The sequence below is a fragment of the Oncorhynchus kisutch genome, linkage group LG3, assembly GCF_002021735.2.
Source record: "Oncorhynchus kisutch isolate 150728-3 linkage group LG3, Okis_V2, whole genome shotgun sequence".
NCBI lineage: Eukaryota > Metazoa > Chordata > Actinopteri > Salmoniformes > Salmonidae > Oncorhynchus > Oncorhynchus kisutch.
In genome coordinates, this window is record NC_034176.2 from 20,159,690 (window position 1) to 20,181,978 (window position 22,289).

The 22,289-nt window shown below is 42.2% G+C and overlaps 1 protein-coding gene across 2 annotated transcripts in view; it reads right to left on the reverse strand.

Annotated features, from left to right (window-relative positions):
* The window catches only part of LOC109876984 (cAMP-specific 3',5'-cyclic phosphodiesterase 4D-like), a 58,816-nt gene extending 43,891 nt beyond the window's left edge, over positions 1-14,925 (reverse strand). Inside the window, exon 1 of one of the 2 annotated variants that reach the window (XM_020469312.2) lies at positions 14,579-14,925. In XM_020469312.2, coding sequence (XP_020324901.1) covers positions 14,579-14,697 — 119 coding nt within the window. In that variant the 5' untranslated portion in view covers positions 14,698-14,925. Of the gene's footprint in view, positions 1-5,502; positions 6,370-14,578 lie in introns of those variants that run through there. The other variant, XM_020469317.2, reaches the window with a different exon arrangement.
* Between the last annotated feature and the right edge of the window lie 7,364 nt (positions 14,926-22,289).

A 22,289-nucleotide genomic window follows, 5' to 3' on the forward strand; every position in this document is an offset into this window, starting at 1 on the left:
ACAACATATTAAATTGCTTTTGGCCAAAGAATCTGTGGAATAAGTTTAAAGTGTGTAATACAGTGTGATGTTATTAATCTACAATTTATGTTCTTAACCCTGGGCAACATGGGCCTGGGAGGCTCACAGGGATATTGGTATCCACACTCCTCCACAAATAATCAATTTGTCAACTCCATACTATTGCCCCAAAATGTGTTTTAATAATTTTTTATTTTTTTACATAAATGCATTGTAATTTAAGCTTTAAAACTGCAAAGTTCTCTATCTGTGTCATGGCAAAATATTACCTTTAAAACTGCAACAATAAAAAACATCTCTGCCCTATAACAAAATGTGTAGAACTGCAGGATATTTGCTTGAAAACGTTCTCTCTCATGCCAAGAGGGAGGACTTTTAAATGTTATTTTCCCAGGCCAGAGACTTGGTTCGTCCAGCCCTCAACTGCAGGTGTTATAGTAAAACTACTTTTAGGCAATTTTCTTCACACACACAAGTTGTGTTCTGATTATGAGGGCGTCCCTGATGAATTTTCTATCACAAAAGGGGTCCCCAGTCCCAAAAGGGTTGAGAACCCCTGCTGTAGTTAGGCTATAAACCCAGTCAACTGACTTGCCATAGGACATCTCTGAGTCACAGGTGATGGTTATTAATACACATCTCCATGGCAGGGTCATCAGAACAGTAACCACAACAGAAGGGGGTATTGACTAGATGGTATACAGCTTATGTCAGAATTTACTTTTCGTAGCAGGTTAGGAGAACTTGTGCACCAGGTTAGGAGAATTAACATAGCAGGCCAGGAGAAATAGTTTAAGGTTAGGAAAAGGGTTAGGATAAGGATTAGCTTAAATGCCAAAATGTCAACTTTTGACATTAATTTGACATAAACTGTATCCCTTTAGACACAGCAGACGGGCTTGGTCTAGATGGCTATTAGGGAGGCCAGAGATGAGTGTCTTTGGTAAATAATCCATGTGTAGAAAGCAGAGGAGATGGAGAAGGAGAGACACTGTGGTGCTGACAGTGTGTCTTGCCTTTGGCCACAACTAAACATGTCAGATAAACAACTAAAGATATCAGCCAGCAAATACAGAGACAGTGAGATATGGGGAGGGAGTATTATGATGTCATACAGACGTGGCATGTGACATGGTAAATGTGAGGTGGGGTTTGTGACACAGAAAAGAAGGGGGGGGGGGGGTATTTCAGGGGTATTGCTTCTTTGAGACACATGGCATGTCTGTTAGGTATTGTGATTTCACATAGGGTGATATTCTGTACAGAATGGAAGGTGAGATGTGATGGATGTCACAGAGACATGGCATGGTTGGAGGGGGAGAGGTATTGTGATGTCACGGAGACATATACTGTACTGCAGCTACTGTGACATAACAGGAGGAGACATAATGGAGAGTTCCCTTGTAGTAGAACCTGCTGTTCAATCTGTCAGCCATGAAGAATTGCTCATCTCTCTCTCTCAATTTCAATTTAAGGGACTTCATTGGCATGAGAAACATTTGTTTACATTGCCAAAGCAAGTGAAATAGATAATAAATAAAAGTGGAATAAACAATAAAATGAACAGTAAACATTACACTCACAAAAGTTCCAAAGGAATAGAGACATTTCAAATGTCATATTATGGCTATATACAGTGTTGTAATGATGTGCAAATAGTTCAAGTACAGAAGGGAAAAAAACTAAACATTAATATCTCTCTCTCATTGGCTGAATATTGGTATGGAAAAAATGTTAACATTGACAAAGCAAGTGAAATAGAAAATAAACTCTCTCTGTCTCTGTCTGTCTCTGTCTCTCTGTCTGTCTGTCTCTCTGTCTGTCTGTCTCTCGCTCTGTCTCTCTCTGTCTGTCTTGCTCTCTCTGCCTCTCTCTCTGTCTGTCTCTCTCTGTCTGTCTCTGTCTCTCTGTCTTTCTGTCTTTCGCTCTGTCTGTCTCTCTCTCTCTCGCTCTGTCTCTCTCTCTCTGTCTCTGTCTGTCTCTCTCGCTCTGTCTCTCTGTCTTGCTCTCTCTGCCTCTCTCTCTGTCACACACCCACTCAATCAATGACACCTATACTATTCCAGCCCCCCCCCCCTCTCAAGGGTTTCTGTATGTTCTGTATGTTAGAAAGCATGGAACCTTTATGAGTATCAAAGCAGCCTGAGAGCTCTGATAGTGAGTTGACATAGAGCAGGCCTAGACACTTGGTTCTGTCCTGTTCAGGCATGCAATATAGTCCACAGTAGACTCCACCTTTCCCAGTCCCAGTCCATGTGAGTTAATAACCCTACTGACTTGGTTTGAAAGGCGAAAGGGAAAGATGTCCAGATTCCACAAACAGAGACACAAATGTGTGCCCGCATGCAAACACACACACACACACACACACACACACACACACACACACACACACACACACACACACACACACACACACACACACACACACACACACACACACACACACACACACACACACACACACACACAGATACAGTAGAAGTCGGAAGTTTACATACACTTAGGTTGGAGTCCTTAAAACACGTTTTTCAACCACTCCACAAATGTCTTGTTAACAAACTATAGTTTTGGCAAGTCGGTTAGGACATCTACTTTGTGCATGACACAGGTCATTTTTCCAACAATTGTTTACAGACAGATTATTTCACTTATAATTCACTGTATCACAATTCCAGTGGGTCAGAAGTTTACATACACTATGTTGACTGTGCCTTTAAACAGCTTGGAAAATTCCAGAAAATGGTGCCAAGGCTTTAGGAGCTTCTGATAGGCTAATTGACATAATTTGTAAATTGGAGGTGTATCTGTGGATGTATTTCAAGGCCTACCTTCAAACTCAATGCCTCCTAGCTTGACATCATGGAAAAATCAAAAGAAATCAGCCAAGACCACAGAAAAACAATTGTAGACCCCCACACGTGTGGTTCATCCTTGGGAGCAATTCAATTTCCAAACGCCTGAAGGTACCATGTTCATCTGTACAAACAATAGTACGCAAGGAAAAACACCATGGGACCACCCAGCCGTCATACCGCTCAGGAAGGAGACGCGTTCTGTCTCCTAGAGATGAACGTACTTTGCTGTGAAAAGTTCAAATCAGATCTATATCCACAAACAACTCCTATATTGACATAACCTGAAAGGCCACTCAGCAAGGAAGAAGCCACTGCTCCAAAACCGCCACAAAAAAAGCCAGACTACAGTTTGCAACTGCACATGGGGACAAAGATCATACTTTTTGGAGAAATATCCTCTTGTCTGATGAAACAAAAATAGAACTGTTTGGCCATAATGACCATCGTTATGTTTGGAGGAAAAAGGGGGAGGCTTCAAGCCGAACAACACCATCCCAACCATGAAGCACGGGGGTGGCAGCATCATGTTGTCGGGGTGCTTTGCTGCAGGAGGGACTGGTGCACTTCACAAAATAGATGGTTTCATGAGGAAGGACAATTCTGTGAATTTATTGAAGCAACATCTCAAGACATCAGTCAGGAAGTTAAAGCTTGGTCGCAAATGGGTCTTCCAAATGGACAATGACCCCAAGCATACTTCCAAAGTTGGGGCAAAATGGCTTAAGGACAAGTCAACGTATTGGAGTGGCCATCACAAAGCCCTTACCTCAATCCCATAGAAAATGTGTGGTCAGAACTGAAAAAGCTTGTGCGACCAAGGAGGCCAACAAACCTGACTCAGCTACACCAGCTCTGTCAGGAGGAATGAGCCAAAATTCACCCAACTTATTGTGGGAAGCTTGTGGAAGGCTACCCGAAATGTTTGACCCAAGTTAAACAATTTAAAGGCAATGCTACCAAATACTAATTGAGTGTATGTAAACCTTTGACCCACTGGGAATGTGATGAAAGAAATAAAAGCTGAAATAAATCATTCTCTCTACTATTATTCTGACATTTCACATTCTTAAAATAAAGTGGTGATCCTAACTGACCTAAGACAGGGAATTTTTACTCTGATTAAATGTCAGGAATTGTGCAAAACTGAGTTTAAATGTATTTGGCTAAGGTGTATGTAAACTTCCGACTTCAACTGTAAGTCCATAAGAGAAGAAGAGTTATGACAAACTGAGAAGTAAACAACAGCCCAGTACTGGACCGATGGAGATATAAAAAATAAATAATTTAAACGATAGTATCTGTGGTCACCATCCATTCATATCAACCCAATGCTCTGTTGTCTTAAATGACTGAAACGGCACACTGTTACAAAAGATTACAGATATAGGCAGATACGATCTCACATCAGCTGAAATCTGAGTAGAAGAGAAAGATGAGGTTGAATCCTCAGGGCAGACTATTAGAGATATCCTTCTCCATGTTAAACTGAACATAATACCTGTCCTTGAAAGGCATCCTCATTCAGATGGATAACTCCGCAATGGCTTTAATGATGATGGGGCTTAGTTCACACAGGCCTTCTCCCAGTCTGAGAGGCTTATGTGGATAATTAGCAGGCTGTGTGAGAACAGAGCGACCCTAAGGCCAGGGTCGAGGAGGGAACCAGCATGCTGTGTGTTTGTTCACAACTGGACTGTACTGCTCAGCCTGAAGTACGTCGGAAAAACCCTGTGAAAATAAACTAGTCTTCGACAGAAGTGATGAGGGAGAAAAAGAAGCCATAGACAAGTGGAGACAGGAGGGAGAGAAGAGGGCAGGGAGAGCAGCCACCTGGAGGTGCATTCTATGGAAGAGGAGAACCCTGGGGGCGCTGCTAGGGAGACGTCAGCCAGTGACTGACACATTCCAGAGTACATGATGATTAACATACAGCCTTTGCCACCTTATGAGAGTTGGCTGTTGTATGGTGTTGACATAGTGAGTTCTGATGGAAACATAGTAACTAGAGACACCACAGCACAGAGGCAAACATCCATGCTGGATCACTTCTCTTCTTTTCACTGTGTTGTATAGTTAACAGAGTACAACAGAGAGGAAGACTAGAAAAATACATCTCTCACATACAGTTACTGTAGTTAACCAAGAACTTCTCATGTTCCACAGTCAAAACAACAAATATGAACGGACAGGCCAGAGCTTGACAGCCTGAAGAAGGAAAGGAACCAGAGAACAGTGGGAAGTATGATAAGGGTGCAGGAGAGAGGGCGGAGAGGATTGAGATGACAGGCAGGAGACAGAGGCAGGGAGAGGAAGATGATGTGGAGATAAACGACAGAGCCTTACACAGGATGATGGAAGGAGAGAGAGAGAGAGAGAGAGAGAGAGGCGTATTTGTGTCTTTTGGAGGGGTTGGATTAAAAGTGGTTGGACCTTATGTGCAATTGACCGATAAAGTTACTACTAGGGGACTGGAAATGGGGCGAGTGAGAGAGGAAAGGAGCAGGACAAAGGAGAGAGAGAAAAGGGTGAGAGAGATAAAGGTTTGAGAGAGAGGGGAAAGAGAACACAGAAACAGGGAGAAACAGGACAGTGTGTGGTTGGAAGACATTGTGTGTCTGTTTACCAGATTCCTTCCATGTTCCGTAGAGAGCTGATGGAGCGAGATCGTGGCTTCATAACAATACTCATGATGTCACCTTCTCTCCCACACGTTACTGTCCTGTCCAGGCCACAGCCCCCACGGTCCTGTTCAGGTCAAACCACAGACCCCACAACTCCCTAGAAAGGAAAGTGTTCCTGTTCAAACCACGGTTCCCACAGTTCCCACGTTTTCCCCTCCTGGTCAAACGGTCCTATTGTGTTCAGATTGTGGTCAAACCACAGTGGTCACTCTTCACTTCTACAGTTATCTCAAAAAGCGGTCCTGCTCTGATAAGATTATTTTCAGACCGTGTTTCGACCTCTCCTTCGAACTGCAATAATCCTGTGCATGGGTCCAACAGAGCGGTCCTGTAATGTTCCTGTTGTGGTCGTGTTGTGTTTAGGGCTTCTGTGCCCCAGCCTGGGAGCTTATGGTCCAGACAGAAACAGAGACTGGTAGATAAGTCAGAGAACACAGGACTGGAGTCCCAACTAAAACTATTCACTACACAGGAATCCTCTCTCTCAGACCACAGTGTGAGTCGGATCCGCCTCCTCTATTAAACGCTCTCTCTCACCCCCTTCCTTTCTCTTTCCCTTCCTCGGACTCCTGCTTTGCTCTCTCTCTCTCTCTTGCTCTGTAGTTGTTACCAACGTGTGTCAATTCTCTTCCACTTTTTTCCTTACCTCTCCTTCCTCTCCCTCTCGACAGTCTTTTCCTGGCCAGCGAGTATAAGCCCTCCTCCTCTCTTTCTTCTCCCTCTTTTTTCTCTCTGTCTTCTGACTCTTCCCTCCTTCCCTGGCCACATGTGTAAGCTCTCTCTCTTTCTCTCTCTCTCCTTCCTGCAGCTTGAGGGGGGGTTTGTGTTGGCAGGGGTGGGGTTGTTGAGGTTGCAGTACCTCCTTCAGGGGCGGGGCTCTATCCCATAGTACAGCCGCTGTCTCAAACATCAATCACACTGCTGCCAAGGTAACCAAACACCAACACCCATGTTGTGTTATCCACAATGTGCTAGATAAGTAGCATAGTGGCATGTGGCACAAATACACTGTGACTTCCAATGAATTACAATTGAAGTTATCCACAATGTGCTAGATAAGTAGCATAGTGGCATGTGGCACAAATCCACTGTGACTTCCAATGATTTACAATTGAAGTTATCCACAATGTGCTAGATAAGTAGCGTAGTGGCATGTGGCACAAATCCACTGTGACTTCCAATGAATTACAATTGAAGTTATCCACAGTGACTAAGACAGGTGTAGTAAAGACAGAAAGTGAATAAAAGTCATAATATGAGCAATGTAAATTAAGTAAAATCTTACATATTAAGCAATTTCAATGACTGAAAACCGTTTGCATAATAGTGGAGCGAGGGAGCGAGGAAGGGAGGGAGCGAGGGAGCGAGCGAGGGAGGGAGGGAGTGAGGGAGGGAGGGAGGGAGGGACAATGAGTGACCAACCAGGAGAGTGTAACTTGACCATCAAATGTTACTTATAAGTCTAACTTGATCATCTTCTATTTGGTGTGGTAATAGTAAGTACTGTTTCAACTGTAGCCAACGTCTACAATCAACATTTTTCTTATCAAACAGAGAAAGAACATGGTGAATGTGGAATCAGGGTATGCTCCGGCTCCTGAGGAAGTTTTGTCAACAAACATGGAGGCTTCCACCACATGGCAGAACTTGGCCAAAGTTTCTGTCAGGGCTACTACACAAGCCCAATTACCTCATAACCTGGTCACAGAGAGAGAGAGAGCTCCTCATAGGGTCTGACTGGGACAGGTAACAATACTCATGACAATACTCAATTGATTCTCTTATGAAGCACGTCTTAGACACAACAACAGCTCATAATAAGACCCGGTAGTAATAATGTAATAAGTAACAGCAACACACACGTACAAACTCACACACACACCTGCATCTCATATACCTTGGCATAATTGTGTGCCGTGACAACAGAGTGACTTCAACTAGAGGATGTCATCTTTTGTTCTGCCAGAGAAGAGGGAGAGGGAAAGAAAGAGAGAGAGAAAGAAAGAGAGAGGGAGAGAGAGAAACTATAATACGTTGGTCATTTGCTTCATGTGCTGCTTCTTTTCTTTTATGTTGTGTGAGAGAAAAGAGACAGGACTGGGGCCGCCATCGGCCGCACGTCACACTCTCTCACACTCTCAAACACACACACTCACACAATGAGCTGTAATTCGACATAATCAATGCTGACCTCAGATAATGAGGTAATAATGTATGTAGCGTACCCACATACATCAGCTAACGAATAGGCCTATTCACCACACAACAGGATGAAACAGGATGTCATTTGATTGGGGGCAATCTTGCCTTATTCCTTCTTCCGGTAATTTTTGTGGACCCTGAGCCGAGTTACTCCCTGACCTTCTGACTCCACATAAAGTCTAACATACAGCATTTGTTTTAGGTCAGACATGAAGAGAAACAGCTATTCTACATACATCAAATCAATTTGTTGATTTTTAATTTGTTCCCAAGCAGCACATAAAGCCAATGACAGCCATAGTATCCCTCATAGAGATGCTTGAGTGGCCTGGCTTCTCTTTCTCTCTCTCATTCTTTCTCTCTCTCTCACCTCCCTCCATTGTTCTTTCCCTCTCCCTCTTCCCTGGCAGAACAAAAGACAACATCCCCTGGTTGACGTTACACTGTCATTTCATCCTGTCATGGTGTAGTATATAAACATCCTGTCATGGTGTAGTATATATACATCCTGTCATGGTGTAGTATATATACATCCTGTCATGGTGTAGTATATATACATCCTGTCATGGTGTAGTATATATACATCCTGTCATGGTGTAGTATATATACATCCTGTCATGGTGTAGTACATAAACATCCTGTCATGGTGTAGTATATATACATCCTGTCATGGTGTAGTATATATACATCCTGTCATGGTGTAGTATATAAACATCCTGTCATGGTGTAGTATATATACATCCTGTCATGGTGTAGTATATAAACATCCTGTCATGGTGTAGTATATATACATCCTGTCATGGTGTAGTATATAAACATCCTGTCATGGTGTATTATATATACATCCTGTCATGGTGTAGTATATATACATCCTGTCATGGTGTAGTATATATACATCCTGTCATGGTGTAGTATATAAACATCCTGTCATGGTGTAGTATATATACATCCTGTCATGGTGTAGTATATAAACATCCTGTCATGGTGTAGTATATATACATCCTGTTATGGTGTAGTATATAAACATCCTGTCATGGTGTATTATATATACATCCTGTCATGGTGTAGTATATATACATCCTGTCATGGTGTAGTATATATACATCCTGTCATGGTGTAGTATACACATACATTCCACCATCTATCCTCTGTTGAAAGTATCATATGTGCGTCCCAAATAGCAACATATTCCCAATATAATGCACTACTTTCCCCTGTGGGCCCTGTAGTGCACTACATAGGGAATACTGTAGGGTGATATTTGGGACGCATCCCATGTTTCTCCAGCAAGTCAGTCAGATGATGAACCTCTGTGTGAGGTTGGCAAACCAATGAGCTTCTCTAACAGCAGAGGTACAGTAATGTGACTGATTTCATGCTGACTGGCTGACTGGCTGCATCCTGAGGCTGTCCATGGTTTTCACATCACGTGACTCATTGTCAGTCATTGGCAGTGAATGAAGTGGACATGAATAGGCACAACCCACTGGTTCATGTTAAAGCATCAGTCACAACCTGAGTTTTTTCTTACCCAGGGACATAGTTACAGGCTAAAGGCAATATCATTTATTTTAAACTGTGGTAATTTCACAGGTCCACAGTGACATACTGTCATTGTTGCATACAACCCAACAAGAAAGGGTTAGCAACTTAAACACAAGATAGCGATAACAAAGTTCAGCACACAGGTCATTTGAATCATTATTGCCATCTAGTGCTGAAATAGGCATACTGTATATGCTAGGGCAGTGCCAGTGGACAATTCTAAAGCATTATGTCCCCCTAGTGGTCATGAAAGTTAACCTGAAGTTGGCCTAGCAATAAGGCAAGAATAGACCAAGCTAAGAATAGGAATATTCCAAAGTTACTTGGTTGAATTGATTTTGTTAAATAGGCCTTTGTAAAATGAATTCATGATGCATATGACCTTATTCACTCTACTATCAGTGCAACGTTGCTACTCTCTGTTATCATCTATGCATAGTCACTTTAATAACTCTACCTACATGTACATATTACCTCAATTACCTCGACCAACGGGTGCCCCCGCACATTGACTCTGTACCGGTACCCTCTGTAAATAGTCTGGCTATTGTTATTTCACTGCTGCTCTGTAATGTTACTTGTTTCTTTTATTTCTTGTTCCTATTTGTATTTTTGAAACAGCATTGTTGATTAGGGGTTTGTAAGTAAGCATTTCACGGTAAGGTCTACACCTGTTGTATTTGGCGCATGTGACGAATACCATTTGATTTGATTTGAACTTGTCATCAATAGGTTGAAGTGAGGCTGCAGAGGACAGACGGTCAGCCCACTCAATCCACAGGTCAAGTTCCACCCATATCTATGTCTAGAAAAACATTCTGACCTTTACCTCATGACTTGGTTATGGCGCCAAGACTCACACACCACACCACATTACACACACAGACACACATGCACGCACGTCATTCACACACGCACACACACATGCTTACGTACGAGCAGACACACACACACAAATACAGAAATAACCTGCTTTGATAATCATAAAGCACACATCTGATTAGTATGATTACTTGGAGAGACAGACAGACCCTGCAGAATTAGCACTAATGGGAGGAAAGTGCCTTGGCTATGAGCGTTAGAACAACCAATAAGCTGAATAATCAACTGAATGGAGCCGTCTCCCAGAACATGGAGTAAAGTGCAGGATTTGATGGAGCTCTCCCATTCCCTTATTTGTCACCTTTCATACTTCTAATAGCACCAATCTCTCTATCTAACAGTAAACATGTTGCTGCATCCACACACACGCACACGCACACGCACACACACACACACTTCAAAGTCTACTGCAGATATTGACCAACACCTGCGCAACATTGGATTTATACAGACCAAACACCAGAACTAATAAAAACCAAAGCCACAGATTTGACCTACAGTATATTGTCACAACAAAATAATCCTACGGCAACAGGATTTAAAAGTTTAGTCCATAATGTTGTTTGATCAGTGGTGAGACTATTAACTGGCCAAAAGTAGGCTACAGTGCCTTCAGATAGTTTTCACACCCCTTGACGTTTTCAAAATTTTGTTGCATTTAAAATACCTCATAATGTCAAAGTGGAATTATGTTATTGGGAATGTTTACAAATAAAGTAAAAATGAAAAGCTGAAATGTCTTGAGTCAGTAAGTATTCAACTCTTTTCTCATGGTAAGCCTACATAAGTTCAGGAATATAATTGTGCTAAATAAGTCACATCATTTATTGCATGGACTCACTCTGTGTGCAATAATAGTGTTCAACATGCTTTTTGAATTACTACCCCATCTCTGTACCCCACATATACAGTTACCTGTACAGTCCCTCAGTCGAGCAGTACATTTCAAGCACAGATTCAACCAAAAAGACAAGAGAGGTTTTCCAATGGTTCTCAAAGGGGAACAAAAGATAAAAAATAAAATAAAAAAGCAGACATTGAATATCCCTCTGAGCCTGGTGCAGTTATTCATTACACTTTGGATGGTGTATCAATACACCCAGTCACTACAAAGATACTTCCTAACACAGATGCTGGGGAGGAAGGAAACCACCCAATGGTGACTTTAAAACAGTTGCCGATGAGTGGCTGTGATGGGAGATTACTGAGGATGGATCAACAACATTGTAGTTGCTCCACAATACTAACATAAATGACAGAGTGAAATAAAGAAATCATGTACAGAATAAAAAATATTCCAAAACATGCATCCTGTTTGCAATAAGGCACTAAAGTAGTAATGCAAAACATGTGGCAAAGAAATGAACTTTTTGTCCTGAATACAAAGTGTTATGTTTGGGGCAAATCCAACATAACGCGTCAGTAAGCACCACCCTTCGTATTTTCAAGCATGGTGGTGGCTGTTGTGTGTATGCTTGTCATCGGTAAGGTCTAGGGAGTTTTTAAGGATAAAAATGAAGGGAATAGAGCTAACTACAGGCAAAATTCTAAAGAAAACTTAGTTCAGTCTGCTATCCAACAGACACTGAGAGAAAAATGCACCTTTCAGCAGGACAATAACCTAAAACAGAATGCCAAATCTACACTGGAGTTGCTTACCAAGATGACGTTGAATGTTGCTGGAAAAGTTACAGTTTTGACTTAAATCGCCTTGAAAATCTATGGCAAGACTTGAAAATGTCTGTCTAGTAATGATCAACAATCCATTTTTAAGAACAATGGGCAAATTTTGCACAATCCAGGTGTGGAAAGCTCTTAGAGACCTACCCAGAAAGACACCAAAGGTGATTCTAACATGTAGTGACTCAGAGGGTTGAATATATATCTTATCAAGATATATTAATGATTTATTTTCCATTTATATATATATATATAGCACCAGTCAAACGTTTGGATACCTACTAATTCAAGGCTTTTTATTTATTTTAATTATTTTCTACATTGTAGAATAATAGTGAAGACATCACAACTATGAAATAACACATATGGAATCATGTAGTAACCAAAAAAGGGTTAAATAAATCAAAATATATTTTTGATTTTAGATTCTTCAAAGTAGCCACCCTTTGCCTTGATGACAGCATTGCACACTCTTGGCATTCTCTCAATCTGCTTCATGAGGAATGCTTTTCCAACATAGGTTGAGAACTTGTTGGATACTTTTTCTTCTGAGTTGTGGTCCAACTCATCCCAAACCATCTCAATTGGGTTGAGGTCGGGTGATTGTGAAGGCCAGGTCATCTGATGCAGCACCATCCCTCTCCTTCATGGTCAAATAGCCTTTACACAGCCTGGAGGTGTGTTTTGGGTCATTGTCCTGTTGAAAAACAAATTATAGACCCACTAAGCGCAAACCAGAAGGGATGGTCTATCATTTCAGAATGCTGTGGTAGCCATACTGGTTAAATGTGCATTGAATTCTAAATAAATCATAGACAGTGTCACCAGCAATGCACCCCCACACCATCACACTTCCTCCTCCATGCTTCATGGTTGGAACAACACATGCAAAAATCCTCCGTTCACCTACTCTGCGTCTCACAAAGCCAAAACCAAACATCTCAAATTTGGAATCACCAAAGGACAGATTTCCACCCGTCTAATGACCATGTTTCTTGGCCCAAGCAAGTCTCTTCTTATTGGTGTCCTTTAGTAGTGTCTTATTTTCAGCAAATCAACCATGAAGGCCTGATTCATGCAGTTTCCTCTGAACAGTTTATGTTGAAAAGTGTCTGTTTTTTATTTTAACCCCAATTTAACTAGGCAAGTCAGTTAAGAACAAATTATTATTTACAATGATGGCCTAGGAACAGTGGATTAACTGCCTTGTTCAGGGACAGATTTTTACCTTGTCAGCTCAGGGATTTGATTTATCAACCTTTCGGTTACTGGCCCAATGCTCTAAACACTAGGCTATCTGCCGGCCCTGTTCCTTGAACTCTGTGAAGCATCCTGAACTTATCTTCTGCAGTAGAGGTAACTCTGTGTCTTCCTTTCCTGTGGCGGTCCTCATGAGAATCAGTTTCAAGTTCTTGACATTTTGCAGATTGACTGACCTTCATGTCTTAAAGTAATAATGGACTGTCATTTCTCTTTGCTTATTTGAGCTGTTCTTGCCATAATATGGACTTGGTCTTTTACCAAATAGGGCTATCTTCTGTATACCACCCCTACTTTGTCACAACACAACTGATTGGCTCAAACGCATTAAGGAAAGAAATTCCACATATTAACTTCTAAGAAGGCACACTTGTTAATTGAAATGCATTCCAGGTGACTACCTCATGAAGCTGGTTGGGAGAATGCCAAGAGTGTGCAAAGCTGTCAACAAGGCAAAGGGTGGCTACATTGAAGAATATAAAATATATTTAGATTTGTTTAACACTTTTTTGGTTACTACATGATTCCATATGTGTTATTACATAGTTTTGATGTCTTCACTATTATTCTACAATGTAGAAAATAGTAAAAATAAAGAATAACCCTTGAATGAATAGGTGTGTCCAAACTTTTGACTGGTACAGTATATACATATATGTTGTTTTTTTACTTTGACATTAGAGTATTTTGTGTAGATCGTTGACAATAAAATAAAATAAAATCCATTTAAATCCCACTTTTAACATTTTGGTAAAGTCAAGGGGTGTGAATACTTTCTGAAGCCACTGTACAAGAAATGTATATAACTGTGTTAGTGTGGGTTTTCAGTGAATGTATGTAAATCACAAAGCTAATTTGCATGAACATTTCCTGTGGTGCAGAGAAATTCTCAGCAACAAAATAGTGATCAAATGGAGCAACGACATTTTACATAACACTGTGGCGCACTTCAATGTGAACGCTGATCTGTTTGTTAGGGTTGCCCCGGTGGAGCTATTTATCCCCGGTAGGCCAGGTAGGGCTTAGATGAGTGAGCAAACATACACACGGGCATACACACATCCACATAAACACACACACACAAAATGAGGAAGGGCTTTAAAGAACTATTATTGATCAATCCAGTTGGCTAATAGAGCTCTATGACATGTTCAACTTCCCCTGTCTGCTCCTCTTCCACTGACGATCTCTCACAAAACAGAAAGCTTTGTGAGGGGGAGCAGTTGAAAAATAACTATGACAGTCCAACAATCACAGCAACAATCCCATTCTAGTCCATCTCAAGACAGTTTTCTCTGGGACAAAACTGCACCCCTTCTAGAGAGCACCACTGGACATCTAGCCTTGGAATAATAACTAAACAGAAACATGACATATTGGTTGATTAATAATAAATACAGAGTCACAATAGCCTACCCTCCCTCCCCTATCCCCAGTGCCCAAAGTTACCCTCTCCTCCTGGCTTTGATGTCGATGGGCTTGTTGGTGGCGTATGGAGAGCCACTGGAGCAGGCATGGCGGTAGCGTGCTATCCTCTCAAGAGACTCGGCGTTCACTGGCAGACTCATCTTACTGCACCTCCACACTCACAGCTGAGACAAACACTCACACACATACGTGCAAGGGAACACTCCCTTACAGCAGACACACACACACACGGTAGAGACACACACACACACTCACACACACAAGCGCCAGGGAGGACACTCCTTCTAGAGAGCTCCACTGGACATCACCCTCTACGAGATGAGAGAGAGGAAGGAGAGGTGGAGGGAGAAGCATGAGATAAGGTGAGAGAGAGAGAGACTGAATGATTGTGCAGAGGGGCGGGTACACAGCTACTGGCTGATACTTTATATGTCAGTTACTTTAGACAGCAGTGCTATTACGGTCTGTCTCTAAGTCTAAGTCTCTAAGAGAGACACTATTACTGTCTGCCTCTAAGTCCATCTGAAACAGCTAAGAAGATAATACTCACTCTCTCAATTAATCACTCACTCACTCAGTCACTCAGTCACTCACTGACTGAGGGGATTCGATAAATGCCCTGGGCCTGCACCGGGTGAACCGGGTTAGCATGGATTGCATTCGTTTTGGAACCTTGTTGACAACATGACTGAGCAGCAATGTTGGGGAAGCTACTCTGAAAATATAGTTTACCAAGCTAACAATTACTTCACACTGGAAGAAGTTAAGTTACACTAAAATATAATTTTCTAAAGTTATTTTAAAAAAGTAGTTCACTACATCCAAAATACTTTGTGAAGAATTATCATATCTCAATCTGAAATGTCAAATTGCAAGAACAGATCACTCTGGAGTCAGATGTTAACATAATGTGTAATTTAGCCTATTAAACACAAAAACTATGTAAAGAGGCAGGTCTCATGACTAAAATGAAAGGAAATACTTGCCTACTTCACTCATATTTTATTTTATTTTTCAAAGAAAAGTAGTGTGTCGTTCCAGTAGTTAGCTACATCGCTACATGGCAAACAAGTAATTGCAGTTGAAGTCGGAAGTTTACACACACTTAGGTAGGTTTTATTAAAACTTGTTTTTCAACCACTCCAGAATGTTCTTGTTAATAAACTATAGTTTTGGCAAGTGGGTTAAGACATCTACTTTGTGCATGACACAAGTCATTTCACTTATAATTCACTGTATCACAATTCCAGTGGGTCAGAAGTTTACATACACTAAGTTGACTGTGCCTTAAAAAAAAATCCAGAAAATGTTGTCAAGGCTTTAGAATCTTCTGACATCATTTGAGTCAATTGGAGGTGTACCTGTGGATGTATTTCAATGCCTACCTTCAAACTCAGTGCCTCTTAGCTTGACATCATGGGAAAATCAAAAGAAAATCAAAAGAAATCAGCCAAGACCAAATTCATCCTTGGGAGCAATTTCCAAACACTGAAGGTACCACGTTCATCTGTACAAACAATAAGTATAAACACCATGGGACCACGCAGCCGTCATACCGCTCAGGAAGGAGACGCGTTCTGTCTCCCAGAGATGAACGTACTTTGGTGCGAAAAGTGCACAACAATTCCAGAACAACAGCAAAGGACCTTGTGAAGATGCTAGAGGAAATAGGTACTAAAGTATCTATATCCACAGTAAAACGAGTCCTATATCGACATAACCTGAAAGGCCACTCAGCAAGGAAGAAGCCACTGCTCCAAAACCACCTTTAAAAAAACAGACTACGGTTTGCAACTGCACATGGGGACAAAGATCATACTTTCTGGAGAAATGTCCTCTGGTCTGATGAAACAAAAATGGAACTGTTTGGTCATAATGACCATCGTTATGTTTGGAGGAAAAAGGGGGAGGCTTGCAAGCCGAACAACACCATCCCCACCGTAAAGCACGGGGGTGGCAGCATCATGTTGTCGGAGTGCTTTGCTGCAGGAGGGACAGGTGCACTTCACAAAATAGATGGCATCATGAGGTAGGAAAATTATGTGGATATATTGAAGCAACATCTCAAGAAATCCGTCAGGAGGTTAAAGCTTGGTCGCGAATGGGTCTTCCAAATGGACAATGACCCCAAGCATACTTCCAAAGTTGTGGCAAAATGGCTTAAGGGAAACAAATTCAAGGTATTGGAGTGGCCATCACAAAGCCCTGACCTTAATCCCATTGAAAATGTGTGGGCAGAACTGAAAAATCATGTGTGAGCAAGGAGGCCTACAAACCTGACTCAACTACACCAGCTCTGTCAGGAGGAATGGGCCAAAATTCACCCAATTTATTGTGGGAAGCTTCTGGAAGGCTACCCGAAACATTTGACCCAAGTTAAACAATTTAAAGGCAATGCTACCAAATACTAATTGAGTGTATGTAAATTTCTGACCCACTGGGAATGTGATGAAATAAATAAAAGCTGAAATAAATCATTCTCTCTACTATTATTCTGACATTTCACATTCTAAAAATAAAGTGGTGGACCTAACTGACCTGACTAGATTAAATGTCAGGAATTGTGAAAAACTGAGTTTAAATGTAGTTGGCTAAGGTGTGTAAACTTCCGACTTCAACTGTAACTACTGAAAACACTACCAATAATTTTTGATTTGATTTGATTTAACCCTTATTTTACCAGGTAAGTTGACTGAGAACACGTTCTCATTTACAGCAATGACCAGGGGAATAGTTACAGGGAGAGGAGGGGGGATGAATGAGCCAATTATAAGCTGGGGATGATTAGGTGACCGTGATGGTACGAGGGCCAGATAGGGAATTTAGTTCAACTTCCACCAAGCTACTGCAAAATGTGGTTAAATTACAATTAAATTCTCTACTCCCCAACACTGCAGAGGGTCGCTGAGTACTGTTCCATTTGAGAAGGGCGCTCCTCCCTCACCGCTTTTGCATGTTCACGTCATGGGCCATAGCCCGGTGAACTTAATCGAACTCACTCACCCACTCACTCAGTGATGTGATAGCCTACCCATAAGAGCTGTGATACCCATCTTCCAAATCTAGGGGGCAGCAGTGCCCCATACAGGGACTTTGAATTTCAGGCTGATGTACTGGTTGAGAGGGCATGAAGCTAAATTCAATTGGATTGCACTTACTGTAATTCACCATTATATTGTTATTGCAATAGTCTTATCAAAAACATCACCACAAGAAACATAACACCAGCTATCATTTTAGCTAATTGCTAAAATGTTTGACAATTTGACAAAACATCCTTTTTCAGTTAGACTACCTTTCCACTCCAAATCCTTCCCATAATCTCAATCAATAGCTAGAACTTGACGTTTGTTATGGCTGCAAGCAATGGCATTGATACTTCAACCAATATTTGACCATATGTAGGTGAATTGTTGCCAGGCTAATTTGGGTTTGTAATGAGCATGCCTTCTATGGCCAACAGTGGGCAGTCTCTTCTAAGAAGTATGACAGTCAAGGCTGAACACCACACGTTCTCACACACCTGCGTTTGTCTGCCATGGCTTCACAGAGCTAGCAGGTGACGACTGCTCCTTGGTGATTTTAAAGGCACAGATACAAAGACAGATGCAAAACTGTACATGTGTAAACACATCCAGACACACCCAGACATGGACACAGCACACACACCTGGCTGCCAAATCGGCCACACACGATCACTGACTGCAGCATTGTGAAATGAGCACCCAGGAATGGCGTTAGGCTGTTGTCACAAGGTCTCCCTGAGGCACACGGCCAACTGAACATGCTATCAGAGAAATGGTCCTGTGTGGCACAGTTGGTAGAGCATGCTACTTGCAACACCAATATTGTGGGTTCGACTCCTGATAGGCCCACCCAATGCGGAAATGTATGCGTGCCTTACTGTAAGTCTCTTTGGATAAAAGTGTCTAATTGGACATGCCGTCATTGTGATTGGCTTATGAGGCACAGAGTGCTACAGATCTACTCGACAGTGTAGGGTCACAGACTTCGTTAGGAGCTTAAAAACAACCCACTATCACCTGTGAAGGAGCAACAGGGAGAGAGAGAGTGAAGGGGAGTGAGTGAGTTCAAATGGAAGAAGAAGACCAAGAGTGTGAGAAAATAAGAGGGAGGGTGCAAGTTCCCCTCATTAGGGGGTGAATGGTACTTTATGTCACAGGGGCCTCTCTCCATCTCTGCTCCTCAATGACTCATTCACACTTCCTGTGTCCCTACACCCCTCGCTAGGCCCAACCAGGAACCCAACCAACAGGGCTTTACTGTAATGTTACTGTCCAACCTATACCGCCAAAGCAGGCTCAAATAAAGACCAGCTTCTACTGAAAGGAAATCTAATAACTTACCATCTATCCCAACTGTAGTCTCAAGCAAAAGCCATTGGTGAGTGAGACCACAGCGACTGTTGTTGATGTTCCCTTATTACCGACCAATGTAGCATATTGCTGGTAGCAGACTCACAGGACTCAAGTTGTTATCTTCAAAACTGAAGTGTGTATCTTATTTTGCATTTTAAAACCATTCAACTGAGATTTCAGCTCAGGTTCAAAGGGTGGATGTGAAATGAGAAGCACCAGTCCAAGCATGGGCGTTTATTCTGAGGGCTATCATAGAGTGGGTTACCTGTCCTGGGTGAGGGGTGAAGAGGGTGAGCCTTGGGGATACATTCACTTCTCATACTGTCTCATAAGTGGTGTGGAGAGGGAGAGGGATCCTCTCCTTTGCCCCTCCACCCTAGAGATGGCCACTGCTTTGATTGGATGCCTGCTTCACATGTATAATCAGTTCACAACCCACTTCAGTGTTGTGTAACATAGCTCACTTTCTAGAGTCTCCAACATACCATCTCTAGAAAACGAGAGATAAAGAGAGGAAGACATTCAAAGAAATCCTTACATATCTCAAATGGAAACCTTATGGTATGTTTTCCAAGTGACTAAAAACTCCCATAGGTCAAAACATTTTTGAGGGAACCTAAAGTACTGGACTAACAAATCCACTCTAGTGCGGTGGGCCATTGTCTCTGTCGGTGTACCCTTTGCATTGTGGCGGTGATCAGGTTCTTTCAGGTCCTCTTTATCTTGAAGTTCTCCTCCCAGATTCATGTTTGTAAACTGGTTTCCATGGTTGCAGAACGACAGAATTCAGAAGGGCATGTAGGTCCCGATAACCAATCAGGCCTCAGTTGCTAGGAGACAGCCGCAGGTTTAATAATCACTAATTTAAAATGAATGGGTACAACGAATGGGAAAATGAATGGGTACAACCACCGAGCTTACCCAACGAGCACTATTGAGAAAGCTACAGAAGATGACAAGCCAAATAAGGAATGTACAAGATCAGAATGAATGAGAATGGAACATACCTATTCATGTAGGCCTCGTGGAACAATTCATAACATTCAATAAGTCTATATCTACATGACATGATGATTGATATAAATCTATTGATATAATCTGATATAAATGGACAAAATCACTATTTTCTGAAGCTGTACCTTAAGTTAAACAAGTCTCATGAAGAGAACAATGTGTGAAAAGCACCATCACTTGAAGGGTCACAACAGCCGTGGACTGTTCATGACTATTCTACCTGCCATTAAGTTGGAGGTCTCAGTGAGGAGCTGGCTCACAAAGCAGAGAGGCTCACAAGTCAAAACGTTTCCCCACACTTCAGATAACGGGACAAGCGTAACACACCAGGGGATAAGGCTCCTTGTGTGTGTGTGTGTGTGTGTGTGTGTGTGTGTGTGTGTGTGTGTGTGTGTGTGTGTGTGTGTGTGTGTGTGTGTGTGTGTGTGTGTGTCATTGATCATGCCTGAATGCATGCCTTTGCATAGGGGAAACTATTGGACTGATTTGAGCCCAGGTGTTCTCTATGCTCTGTGTTCACACAGGCCTGAAGATCCCAACAGGGATGTTGTGTGTAGAAAACTGACCTTTTCTCCATGTTACATCACTTTAAAAAGCTTAATTTTCTGTGGCACTGGGATTTGGTAATCGGTAGGCTATCAATGCCACTGCTGCTTTTCTCTTCTCCCGCTGGTACCTTACTGATCACTTTATGTCACTGATTTCTCAGAGTGTAGGCTGCCCACTGAACACACCTTGCTGTACCTCAGAGTGTGTAGGCTGCCCACTGAACACACCTTGTTGTACCTCAGAGAGTGTTGGCTGCCCACTGAACACACCTTGCTGTACCTCAGAGAGTGTAGGCTGCCCACTGAACACACCTTGTGGTACCTCAGAGAGTGTAGGCTGCCAACTGAACACACCTTGCTGTACCTCAGAGTGTAGGCTGCCCACTGAACACACCTTGCTGTACCTCAGAGAGTGTAGGCTGCCCACTGAACACACCTTGCTGTACCTCAGAGAGTGTAGGCTGCCGACTGAACACACCTTGTTGTACCTCAGAGAGTGTAGGCTGCCCACTGAACACACCTTGTTGTACCTCAGAGAGTGTAGGCTGCCAACTGAATGGACACCTTGCTGTACCTCAGAGAGTGTAGGCTGCCCACAGAACACACCTAGCTGTACCTCAGAGTGTAGGCTGCCCACAGAACACACCTAGCTGTACCTCAGAGTGTAGGCTGCCTACAGAACACACCTAGCTGTACCTCAGAGTGTAGGCTGCCCACTGAACACACCTTGCTCTACCTCAGAGAGTGTAGGCTGCCCACTGAACACACCTTGTTGTTTTTAAAATTATTTTAGGGACAATATTTAAACTAGCTTTACCTCAACTTACAAGGTATGGAGGCTAACAGCTCCATACCATGCAGGTAACCTAGGGGTCAGTAACCGAAAGGTTGCAGATCGAATCCCGAGCTGACAAGGTAAACATTTCTCGTTCTGCCCCTGAACAAGGCAGTTAACCCACTGTTACTAGGCTGTCACTGTAAATAAGAATTTGTTATTAACTGAATTGCCTGGTTAAATTAAGGTTAAAAAATAAAATTAACCAGTACATGGTATTGAGGCTAACAGCCTAACTAAATAGTACATGGTATGGGGGCTAACAGCTTCATTAATCAGTACATGGTATGGAGGCTAACAGCTTCATTAATCAGTGCATGATATGGAGGCTAACAGCTTCATTAATCAGTGCATGATATGGAGGCTAACAGCTTCACTAAACAGTACATAGTATGGAGGCTAACAGCTTAATTAATCAGTACATGGTATGGAGGCTAACAGCTTCATTCATCAGTGGATGATATGGAGGCTAACAGCTTCACTAAACAGTACATAGTATGGAGGCTAACAGCTTAATTAATCAGTACATGATATGGAGGCTAACAATTTCACTAAACAGTACATGGTATGGAGGCTAACAGCTCCCCTAAACAGTAAATGGTATGGAGGCTAACAGCTTCACTAAACAGTACATGGTATGGAGGCTAACAGCTGTACATGGTATGGAGGCTAACAGCTTCATTAATCAGTACATGGTATGGAGGCTAACAGCTTCATTAAGCAGTACATGGTATGGAGGCTAACAGCTTCATTAACCAGTACATGATATGGAGGTTAACAGCTTCACTAAACAGTACAGGGTATGGAGGCTAACAGCTTCATTAATCAGTGCATGGTATGGAGGCTAACAGCTTCATTAATCAGTGCATGGTATGGAGGCTAACAGCTTCATTAATCAGTGCATGGTATGGAGGTTAACAGCTTCATTAATCAGTGCATGGTATGGAGGCTAACAG